Source organism: Polypterus senegalus, chromosome 1 (assembly GCF_016835505.1).
Source record: "Polypterus senegalus isolate Bchr_013 chromosome 1, ASM1683550v1, whole genome shotgun sequence".
In the NCBI taxonomy this organism is placed as follows: domain Eukaryota; kingdom Metazoa; phylum Chordata; class Cladistia; order Polypteriformes; family Polypteridae; genus Polypterus; species Polypterus senegalus.
In genome coordinates, this window is record NC_053154.1 from 337,683,408 (window position 1) to 337,695,754 (window position 12,347).

Below are 12,347 nucleotides of genomic sequence, written 5' to 3' on the forward strand. Positions count from 1 at the left end.
CATTGTGCTGTGGGAAAAGCTTCCTCTGGGGAGTCCGGACCACCTCTTCTCCACGAAACCCACCCTTCGAGTTCCAGTCCAGCTCCTTCTTCCACGGTGGTCATGTGGTGAATGTTCTGGCAGAGAAAAGGCGGCAGTCTTTATTTATATAGCGCCTTTCAGACACAGCCGCCATGTTGTCTCCAAATCTGCAGCTTTAGCTCAGGGGGCAAGGCGGAGCCAGTGTGTCATTGTGGCATCAAGATGGGGGGTCTCGGACGGGTTTTAGGAGATACAGTTGAGAATCTGTAGTAGTGAATTGCCAATGTATTTGAGCCATCGGAGGGCTACATGGAGGACTTCAGCAGGGCTGTGAAAGGCACTATATAGAAGAGAATGCTCTTTATATTCATACCTGGTAGGGCGGGCACCACATGTTCTGTTCTGCTGAAGTATGGGAGTTCATGACGGATATGAAAGGCGCTACATGATAATGACTCGCTGTTCTCTAAAGCTTTGTGTTCATATCTGATATTAAAGGCGCTATATAGGAAGGAAATGTGCTGATATCTGATATGTAAGGCGCTATACAGTAAAGACTTGCTATTCTGGAATGCTCTTTATATTCATATCTGACGTGAAAGGCGCTACATAAGAATGATGTTGAAGTACAGGAGTTCATATCTGATATGAAAGGCACGAATATAAAAAAAAGATGAGCCGTCCTGTGGATCTCTGTGGTCTTATCTGCTGTGAAAGGCGCTATATAAAGTAATGCTCGCTTGAAGGATGCCCTGAGTGGCGCCATAGAAACCAAAGTCCTACCCGCATAAACGTGCCATTCTTTCCCCTTTGAGTGAACCTTTGACTTTCACAACTTTGAGGAGCCCACCAATGAGTGAGGGTGCGAGGTGAGTCACGTGTGTCACTTGCCTGTCGATGAGAGGGGAGGGGGGACACAGTAATTGTCATCGGTGGCTCCACAGATGGAGGGGTATTTTTTCATTCCTGGGAAAAATGACTTTAAAAGTCAGGGCTGAGTGATTGGCAGCTGAACCAACACACCTTAGTGGGCACAAGCAAAGTAAAAGCTGAAAACCTGGGTGAGCCCCTTGGAGTGCAGCTCCAGTGCAAGTGGGGTAGGGCTGGCGGCGGTGGGCTTCTGTTATTTGAGGATGACCGTATTTTTTTTTATAAACCACGCCCCCTAACTACAACACTGTCACTGAATTGAATTTTCTTAAATTCAGGAGGCGGGGCATTTACAGTCTTCTTTCAGGACATGATCAATTTGAATAAACCACACCCCCTTAGTGCAACACTGCACCTGATTTGGATTACCATAAACTGGAGGCGGGGCACGTAAAGAGTCTTTGGAGCACAAGTGCTTGAGGATGGCCTGATTTGCATAAGCCACGCCCCTGGTGTGACACCTTTGTCACTCATGTGGATTTCCACATATTGGAGGCGGTGCAGATTGTAATGCTCAGTTCTTCGGACGGGTGGCCATTTGTGTCCTCTTCAGATGGCACACAACAATGTCTTTTGGCAAGCTGTGTGCTTTTTCTTTCTGTTTTTTCCACTTTAGGCAAAAGACTAAAAACAAACAAAAAAAACAACAACAAACACACACACACACGTTTTCCAGTTGAAAAGAGGCCTCTGACTGACCACTGGCCAAATGCTTTTACTGGGTGGGTCATCATCGGGGAGGGTGGAGGGGGGATATGTTCGACTCATCCACTCAGTGCCAGTCGGATTTTCCTTGGTAGAATCCTGCAATAAGAGTGTGTCGCCCTCTGCTGGAAGACGTGTGTGCAAGCGCCAATGCAGGACAATAGCTGGGATGCCATGCTTTTTTTTTTTTTTTTTTTTTCTGATTTATACTTTTTCATTTTTTTCTTTCGCTCCTCTCTGTGGCATCATGTCGCCCATGAGATGGCCGCGCTGTGCTCTTTAGCCTTCATCCGCAGGGCTGCGATGCTGGAGGTCTTGCGGTCGGGCTCCACGTTCAGATCATAGCCATTGATGGCGGCTGGATTGCCAAAGAGGCTTCCTATGTGAGACTGTCCTATGTGCCCACTGCCGCCGGGCACCCCTAGGAACTCGGAGACACCGCCGCTGCTCGTGTGAGGGTGTGGGGTCATGCAGGAGGTGACCGTTTCACAGGGGACCACACACCCCGGGACTGGAGATGCCGCATTGCTGCCGGTGATCCATGATGGGTTCTGAATCTGTAAGACAGAAGAAAAGGTAAGTCAGTGATAAAAGGTCATGGCCGACGAGCCCACCAGGGCGCCTACTCGGACTGCTGTGGACCCCCATGTTTTCAGTGCTCTTAATAAGCTCTGGTGACCTATGAAAGCAGTTTAAAAATTGGGGGATGCTCATTCACCCACTGGTTACCCCCAAGCCCACTGACCGGCCGTTCCAAACCTCTTCTGAAAGTGAAAGGCGCCATCCATAGACTGACAGGCTTGTGTTTTTTATCCACTTCAGGGGTCCCCTGATGCTCCGGCCAGTCTCTCCAATCGCTGCCACAAGGCAGGAACCAACCCCACCATTGAAGGACCCCAAAAACACCCACACACACACAACTGAGTATGGCCAGTCATATAAACGTTATGGGGTCTTTGGAGATGTGAGAAGAAATTAGAGGAGTCACCAAGTCACAATGCTGCTGCCAGCCCGGTTCATATAGCGTCTTTTGTTCTTATTATTATATTATATATATATATTCTTATATTATAATTTATATTATGTTCTTACATTCTCTTCTGTTTCTTTTCCCGGTTTTCTGTGGTGGTGATCTGCGCCATCACCACCTACTCAAAGCACCGTGATGTCCTACATTGATGGATTAAAAGCCAGAAGTCTACATGACCGTCATCATCAAGTCCTTCCATGAGAACCCTGAATACAAAGCGGACTGTTTCATTGATGTCAGGTAGAATTCCCAGCGTGGACTGGGTGGTCTCGTGGTCTGGACCCCCTGCAGATTTTATTTTTTCTCTCCAGCTTTCTGGAGTTGTTTTCTGGTTTTTCTGTCCTCCCTGGCCATCGGACCTTCTTCTATGTTAATTAGTGTTGCCTTCTTCTAATTCTTACTTTGTCTCATATTTTCTCTTTTCTTCATCATGTAAAGCACGTTGAGCTCCATTATTTGTATGAAAATGTGGGACAGAAATAAATGTTGTTGTCTTACACTGTGGATATCATCATAGCTCTCTGACTGTCCGTCTGTCCATCTTCAAACTTAACTTTACCTACTTCAGGGTCCTGGGGGGCTACTGCTGCTTTATGCCAGGAACATTGCACTCAAGGTAGGAGCTGAGTGTGTGTGTGTGTGCTTTTGTGTGCGTGTGTGCGTGTGTGCGTGTGTGTGTGTGTGTGTGTGTGTGTGTGTGCGTGTGCGTGCGCGTGCGTGTGTGTGCGTGTGTGTGTGCATGTGCGTGTGTGTGCACAGTCTAATGGGGTCCTCCATGAACCAAATGTGTGCAGTTAACTCGGCTGGGATTTGAACCTGGTACTCTGTGAGGTGGCGGCACTAATCACCACGCCACCTGACAGTCCATCAGTATCTACCATTTATTGGCTGGTGTGGGGGGCTAATGATCTGCTCTGGTCTGCAGATTGCTGCTCACTTGATATCCATGACTTAAGAGCAGCATTTGAGACTGATAATCATGAAATCTCTTCACTGTGGGGTTAGGGTTAGGGATCTCTGGCTTAGCCCTTCAATGGCTCACATCATCTCTCTAATAGACAACAGCTTGTCACACTCGGCCGACAGAAGTCCTCCACCTCACCTGTGTGTCACGTGGTGTCCCTCAGGGTTCGGCCCTCTTTCTACTTTATACGCTTCCTTTGGGTCGGATTATTGGCAGACATGCTATGCAGACGATACTCGGTTCTATCTTAGGACCCCCCAGTTCAATCTCCCAGCACTCCCACTGACTGCATCACTGAGCTTCAGCTACGGATGGACAATCACTTTCTCAAACTTAATGCCATTAAAACTGAAGTTCTACTGGTGGGTCCAAAATCCCAACTTTCTAAGGCAGGGGGTCTCCAACATATCCCCCCCAAGAGCTCATTTGCATATCGACTAGCACATAAGAATAAGAATTTCATTGAACTTCACGCTTGACTTTTACAAAATGGAAATGGCCGAGAGCTTCTCGTGTTTTCTGATGTTTATTCTCATCGCTTGTTTCATCCCAAATAAACTGAATGCACTTGTTTTGCCTGAACATTTACACAATGTTGGTGTCCGCAACTGGCATTTAACATTAAAACATCACCAAAAAGTATTTGTTTCACCTGCAAGTGCACGTTGTGCGTCTGTATGCCTTTTCTAGAGTATCTCACACTACTGAATTAAAACCTGAATGCTGTCGAAACAAAACTGTGCCATTCCACATCCACAGATCTGACTTCTTCATTTGTCATTTTGTCACATGTCACTGTGTCACTGCAGCTGCATGTGTGACGTGTTGTTCAGTTAGTCAGATGACTGGCACTGAGGTGTCTGGTGACGTGGAGCCACCGAGTCGTTGAAATGTCCGACGTCTGTCAGTCGTGTTCTCAACTTCGATTTCATGACAGGCTATGGAGACCCAAACAAAGCAGACATTTTCAGAGCTGCCTGGTGAAGATTCTTATGCCGTTGAGACTTTAACTGCACGTTATTTAGAAGGTTTACGAGTATATAATATAGAAAATCCAACGTCTGTCTGTCTGTATGTTTGTCTGCTTTTCACGAAAGAACTACTTAACGGATTTAGATCGGGTTTTTTTTTTTCCCCCCAATAATTTGCGACTTCTCTCATTGCACGATGTATCAGAGTTCGCTTGCGGTTCCGTTTTGTTAGCGCGAATCCGAGACACAAGGCGGGCCGAGGGGAGGGGAGGGGAGGGGGCGGAGCCTTCCTCATTCCCTCGCCAGCTTTGGGACGTGGTCCTGAACTCCGCTTAGCTAGCGAACGAGAGAACAATTGAATTCAACTTTGTTTGTGTTATTATCTCTTATATATCTTTCTCTTGTGGTTCGTCCTGCTTCCTCTTCAAAACTGGTCCCACCCACGCGGCATTTCTTGATTCCTATTCCTCCTAATCCAAACCCTTCTCCACACTGCCTGCGGCCTCCCATACACCCCCCGAGCCGCTTTTCTCGATTCCTATTCCTCCTTTGGAATACCACGTTCTCCGCTCCTCTCTCATGACCCCATTGGTGTCAGGTCACCACCCTATATCTACCCTGACCGCGTGACCTTTCACTTCGGCCATGTCTGCACCTGGGAGTCTTTTCCGTAACCCGCTACAGGAAGGTACTCTCTCGACCATTGGCATTGGTTTCACTCCTTGCTATTTTCGTTATACTGCGACGGTCGTTTCCTAAGCCTTTGTTATAAAATGAACGACAGTATCTTCTCTGTCGACGGGTTTTTGTACAACGTCATCTCTATTCCAGGATCCGGCAACTGCCTGTTCCTATCCGCGAGTTATTTCTTGACAAAAACGGTTGACGAAGTCAATGCACTCTCACTACGACACAGGGCAGTAGATTTCGTTGCATCACATTGAGACAGATTTGAAGACGTTCTTTCCAACGCAAGTCGAGTTATCACAAGTCTATGTGTACTATCAATACATGGCAACATCTGGAGTTTATGGTGGTGAAGCTGAAATTCAAGCTCTTTCCGAGATTCTCCATACTACCATTGTCATTTACTTCAAACACGACCCCAACATCCCGCCTTGCATTACCTTTTGCAAAGATTTGCGTTAATCTACCACAACCAGTCTTCAGCTGTCCATGGCTTTTTCTAGGGTTAGATCTTTCGACTCATTATCTGTCGTCTCCAGCAAAACACCTCTTCACAACTGCGTCTTTCAAGAACTATTTCTTTCTTCTTGATTTTTGAATTCCTTTCTCACCGTTTTCCGTTCCTATTCTTACACCGCCGTATGCTAGTATATATATACGCATAAGTCAATGTATGTCTGTATGTATGTTCCAGCATCACGTCCAAACGGCTGGAGTGATTTTCATGAAACTTGGTACACACGTTCCTCATTGGTCGACTAAAAGTACCGCAGGGTGAAATCAACACTAACCCACCCCCTTCTGTGTAGGGTGGTGGGTGATCTTGCGGTCTTGTATGCATGTTATCATCCAGTTGACACTCAGAACGACCACCAGAGGGCGAACTGGAGGCGACTGCCAGCTGTCTTTATGTTTGAGCGCCGCCACCGCACCCCTGTTGCTTTTGACATTAAACGGAGTTCTTCGTGTGTTAAGTGTGTGAGTCTGTCCGGCCCGCAGGTGAGATGTAGAGTCGGGTTAAAAGCTCCAGCTCCGAGGATACGCAAGCGAGACCAGCACACCGGCAAAAGGAAACCTCCGAAGAAAGACAGTCGCTTAGCTGCTAATTCACAAACGATGCGATCACTTCGGCAACAGGAATCCTTCTAGCAGTGAGATGCCCAGAGTAGTTCTGACGATCTAAATACTTTCTACGATCGGCTTACACAGTTAATATATACCAGGCGACTTTTTTTAATATACCAGACATTTTTTTTTTATCTTTATGTAAAGCAACCTTGGGTTTGTGGAAGGTGCTCTATAAATGCAACTTATTATTATTGGCATCACAATCTGAAGTCACTCTTTGTGTTATAAGATCCCTGTATATTGAATGAGACCCCTTCAGTTTTATAGTCCATTTCTACTGCACCTTTAACAGACGGCGCCATCTGAAACGTTGAACAATTAACATTTATATAGCACCTTAAATAGTGAGTGGGCACAATCACGGATTTACTGTCTTTATTTTAATTATATAGTGCCATTCATAGCGAGTGGCCACTGACAGTTTAACAGTCAAACTTTATTTTAAATTCAAAGTGAGCACAAGCGCAGATTTAGCATCAGTCCTACTAATATAGCGCCTTTCCTATCGAGTGGCCACTAACAGCTTTACTGTCAAAGTTTACTTTATATAGCGCCTTTCATAGCAAGCACAAGCACATATCTACTGTCATTTACTATTATGTATAGCACCTTTCACAATGAGAGAATGCAAACTGCTTTACTGTCAGTTTACTTTATATAGCGCCTTTCATAGCAAGCAGTACCACAGATCCACTGTATATAGCGCCTTTCACAATGTCAGGATACTGACTAACAGTTTCACTGTCAAACCATGTTATATAGCGCCTTTCATAGTATGCGACAGATTTACTGTCTTTATTTTATATTTTGTGCCATTCATATCGAGTGACCCCTGACAGTCTGACGGCCACACTTCATTTATAGAGCACCTTTACCGTCACAGATTTCATGTCAGTATTAATAATAATAACAACAATAATAATAATATTTCTTTACATTTACATAGCGCTTTTCGCACAACTCAAAAGCGCTCTCCACTCAGGGAGGACCCAGAAAGCGAATACATAATCTCCTTACTGGAAAGCAGCAGCACCTCTCATACTGAGGCGATATAAACAGATTTACTGTCAGTCATTCTGTATAGCGCCTTTCATAGCGAGCACCATCACAGATTTACTGTCAGTCATTCTATATAGCGCCTTTCATAGCGAGCACCGTCACAGGCTTACTGTCATTCTATATAGCGCCTTTCATAGCGAGCACCATCACAGGTTTACAGTCATTCTATATAGCGCCTTTCATAGCGAGCACCATCACAGATTTACTGTCAGTCATTCTGTATAGCGCCTTTCATAGCGAGCACCATCACAGGTTTACTGTCAGTCATTCTATATAGTGCCTTTCATAGCGAGCACCATCACAGGTTTACTGTCATTCTATATAGCGCCGTTCCCGTCATAGATGTATTGTCAGTGTGATGGTTATTTTTTGTTCAGTCCTGGCACACGTTGTTCTTAATTCAGTAGGTTTACGCTGTGCTCTGTGATTAACTTGTTTAAATGTACAATGAAAAGGGAACCGTTTCAGTTTACGAATATTGTACCTTATATGCTGCTTGATCACTTGTTCTTTTCTGTATTAGTGTGGCCTCAGCAGGAGCAGCTGAGTGCTCGATTGATTATTTATGCCTGGCAATGAGGAGTAACAGAAGCCATTGACACGGGGGCTCGTTACTGATAAGCTTTTGTGGAGAGAGTCGCGACTCGGTATTCCCGTTATTAGTCTTACTTCTCCAAGTATGTAAATAGTTACTATTGTAAGTAAATAAACATACAGTACAAATCTTCATAGCATATTGTACATATTTCGGAAAAGATTTTGAAAGTTCCAGTTTATCTTTAGAAATACTGCATTAATGTAATAATGTGAAAACCGCTACATGCGCTCTTTAAAGAGAAACGCACGCATCACCCACGTGTTCTTACGTCTGCTCATTGGCGCTGTTTGTGGTGTTCACTCAATGTCTTGTTAATTCCTTCGTATTTATTATTTAGTTTTCTTGGTATAAAAGACCACAAGTAAATAAAAAACGCGAATCCTGTATTTCTGTTCCTGTAATTGCATCGACTTAAAGTGACAGGCGCTGATCACTCCGAGCTGAGAGCTGATGCAGCAGCGCCGTAAGATCAGCAAGCGATTGTCGCAGGTGAGTTTCCTGTAATTTAAACGCGCGTGTGTTTCAATTTCTAGAAATATGCGATTTATTGTGCAAAGTACAGCATTAATTAATAACGGAAGACAGTACATACAGAGAGTGGACATTTATGTTAATATTACTGTTAAGAAAATTGAATGATACTTTTAGGACGTTATTATTTTTATATTGAATATGTTTCTCTACGTGTGTGTGTGTGTGTTTTGATTCCTGGTGAAGCTTCTGTGGAAAGATCCACGAGTTGGGGATTCTGTTGATGTTGTTCCTTTTCCAGTCTCGGAAGGATGTAACATCAGCCTGTGTTATATAGCGCCTTTCATACTGAGTGAGAGCTAACACTTTGTCAACGTTGTCACCTTTCAAAGAGAGCAGGAGCACAGATTTGCTGTCAGTCATCATATTCTACAGCACCTCCTTTCTGATTTACTGTTAAACTTTTATAGCGCCTTTCATAGAGAGCACCGTCACAGATTTACTGTCTCTATTTTATGTAGTGCCATTCATTGCGAGTGGCCACGGCCAGTTTTACTGTCGCACCCTATTTGTAATATAGCACCTTTCCCATTGTAGATTTACTGTCAGTCTGTGTTATATAGCGCCTTTCATACTGAGTGAGAACTAGCAGTTTGATTGTCAAAGTTTATTTTATATAGCACCTTTCATAGTGCGCATGAGCACAGATTTACTGTCAATCATTTTCTACAGCACCTCCTTTCCGATTTACTGTTTAACTTTCATTTTATAGCGCCTTTCATAGTGAGTGCTATCACAAATTTACTGTCACTGATTATTTTATTAGATGGTGCCTTTCCAACGAGAGTATGCAATCAGTTTTTCCGCTGGGTTTTACTTGATGCAGTACTGACTATTCAAGGTGCTGCTGCAGATTTACTGTCATTCGTTTTTATATAGCGCCTTTCATAGTGATGGATCTCCATCATGTGACTAGATGACACGTGCATCACCCGACACACAAGTAAACGGAGATGATTTGTTTTCATGCACGTCTTCCTCCTGTTTGCCTTTGCCTCGCCATTCTGTGTCACCTTCTCTCTCTGTCACCATTGTGTCACCTTCTCTCTCTGTTACGTTTGCTTTTACCCACGCGTCACTGCAGACCACGTGGGGTGAGTAACACGATAAAAAAAAAAAAAAATAAACAGGGTGTACAAAAGTAGATTTACATGGGGTTTGTATGGAAAATGACCTGCAGTTTGTGATTATTACAACAGCTTCATTAACTCACAGGAATATCCCGACGGCTGCGGTTGGTACGACAGGTCCAGTCTTTTAGAGAAATTTATTTTAAAAATGGTTCCCTTTTTCCGTCGCCCCTTTGCTAAACTAATCGCCTATTCTGATAATGCGGCGAGCAGTCTCTGCTGAGCATCACATACAAGACGCACGTTGATATAACGGAGTTTTCTATTCGTATAAACGCATCATCGGATGGAGCTTCGATGCGCACGAGTGTGCGGTCTGTTGCACCCAAAGGCCCTGACTAGGCTGACCAGCTCGTAAAACCCTCGATGAACCTCCACTCGCCTTTCCCCAATAGAAGAGAACTGGATACAATCCCCCATTAGCGTTAATGTGCCGTTCAGTACTCCAAGGTAGTGGCTGAAAAGTCCCAGACCTGCCTGAAATCTGCGGCTGAAATATCCCAATAGCCAAAAAGCCAGGCGTCGACAGATGTAGACAGGTATGGCACGGCTTCTGGTTGTTCTCTTTTCAGAACAGGATCCATAATAGTGCACAATGGCATCAGAATGAGTCCGAGTCGTCGGCCATTGGTCAGTCACTGCCAGCGCAGATCCCGGAATGTGTGCCCCTCTCTCCCCAGTGCGCCCTGCTGGGCCAAATCGTGCAGAAGTCACGAAGTTCAATCGGATGAAGTTCAAATCGATGCTCTTTTATAGAACAACAGACTCAGCTGGGCACAGAGCCGTGTGACGCGGTTACTTGAAACAAAACATGAACCCCGTGTCGTTGAATAATCATCATTAGTAGCTAACTTGACAGGGACTTTGATGAAGGGTGTGATATCTAACATCCATCCATTATCCAACACGCTATATCCTAACACAGGGTCACGGGGATCGCCAATGTATATCTTTGGACTGTGGGAGGAAACCCACGCAGAAACGGGGAGAACATGCAAACTCCACGCAGGGAGGACCCGGGAAGTGAACCCACAGGTCTCCCAGCCGCGCTATCACTGCGCCACCCTGCCGCCCGGTGCGATATCTTGTAATTTATAATTCGCACATGCATTGAGTATTTTTAATATTATTCATTTAAAATGTGTTTTGTGCAAATGGCATTCATCTATTATGAATGTTATTTATTTACACACGCACTGCGCTTGGTGCCAAGCAGGTGTTAAAATCCGCTCGCTTTGTCGAATAGACGCTCCTTTACTGAAACGAATGCCTGACGAACACATTCGTTCTACTCAAGTTTCATGAATGAGACTCCTTGAGTGCAGACTGATGGGCAAAACATGGCAAATTTCTGCATTTTAAATGAACTCCGCCATACAATAAAGTGCAGAACGTGAAGTGCTCTGAATCGGCTTCATTTCTAAGCGTGTGTCAGGATGGGGTGCTAAGTCTCTTATGATATAGCGCGTCACAGAGGCGGCCTTAGGGGGGCGGGGCCAAGGGCTGACCAACTCCACGCGGCCGGTTACGTCAAACGCTGTTACCACCGGTATGTGTGGACTGTATAAACCTGCGCGCAAATTTAATAAAAATAATGTTAACATACACCGGATTTTCTCATTACGGTATTCAGCTAATTTTTTTTTAAGATAACAAAATATAACTAGAGACTATAACTTGACACGCGGACCTCAAAAGCGACCCCCCCACTTGCCACCCCCAAACGCCGCTCTTTGCGTGTCATACAGCGCCTCCTCGTCATCGGCCCCTTTCAAGGCTTACAACTAAACTGTAAGACAGAGTCAGTAGCGGCGGCCGAGCCTGTGACTCCGTTGCTGTATATAGCGCCTTTTCCCTGCTGAATTTAGTAGCGGCCTGCCATGTAAGTGTTTGCGTATTTCCGCACAAGGACTTCTGGGAGATCAACTGACTCGCTCAGGGTCATGCAGGGAGTGGGCAAAGGGACAACAAGCAAATAAATAAATCAATCAAATGAGAGAATGTCATGGATAAAAAACAGATCAATGTTCCAGGGAGCTCTGACCGTGGGTGAACGTTGCCCTCCTGCCCACTCCCCTCCATAGGCTGGCAGGCTTATCCCTTTGCCAGTTTGATGTGATGACCTGAAACTGGGAGGGCATGTGGAGCTTCTTTACTGAGGTGATGACCATGCGCCCTGGCCCACCCAGCCCACCCCCTCCTTCTCAGAGGACTGGTGGGGGAGTAAAAGATAAAAGGGACGAGCGAGCGCCGGTCCAGATGTGTGAGGATGAGCGCATTCCACAGCTGCTGCGGCTCCCCGGCGCGTCCCCCGCAAATTCACAATAAATGGCGGCCATGCTGACCTCCTCTTGAAGGTGCGTCTCGCTGCAGCTGCACTGGACTTTGGTGGTGGTGGGCGTTTTTTGTGCGGTTCATTTTTTACATTATATAGCGCCTTTGTGAGATGTATCAATGTCATATAACAAAGTTGACCATGATGGGGAGCGAGGGGGTCTTCATCAGGCAGGATGTTATTTTAGCTGAAACTTCATTCTGGTTCAGTTCCAGCTGTTTCCTCTCCTATGTCTTCTGCTTGTGCTTGAGGGAGATG

General features: G+C 45.3%; 1 protein-coding gene across 1 annotated transcript in view; it reads right to left on the reverse strand.

Moving 5' to 3' along the window:
• Positions 1-1,834: 1,834 nt before the first annotated feature.
• Positions 1,835-12,347, reverse strand: part of alx4a (ALX homeobox 4a) — a 229,669-nt gene continuing 219,156 nt past the window's right edge. Inside the window, exon 4 of the mRNA XM_039739104.1 lies at positions 1,835-2,213. Coding sequence (XP_039595038.1) covers positions 1,902-2,213 — 312 coding nt within the window. The 3' untranslated portion in view covers positions 1,835-1,901. The remainder of the gene's footprint in view (positions 2,214-12,347) is intronic.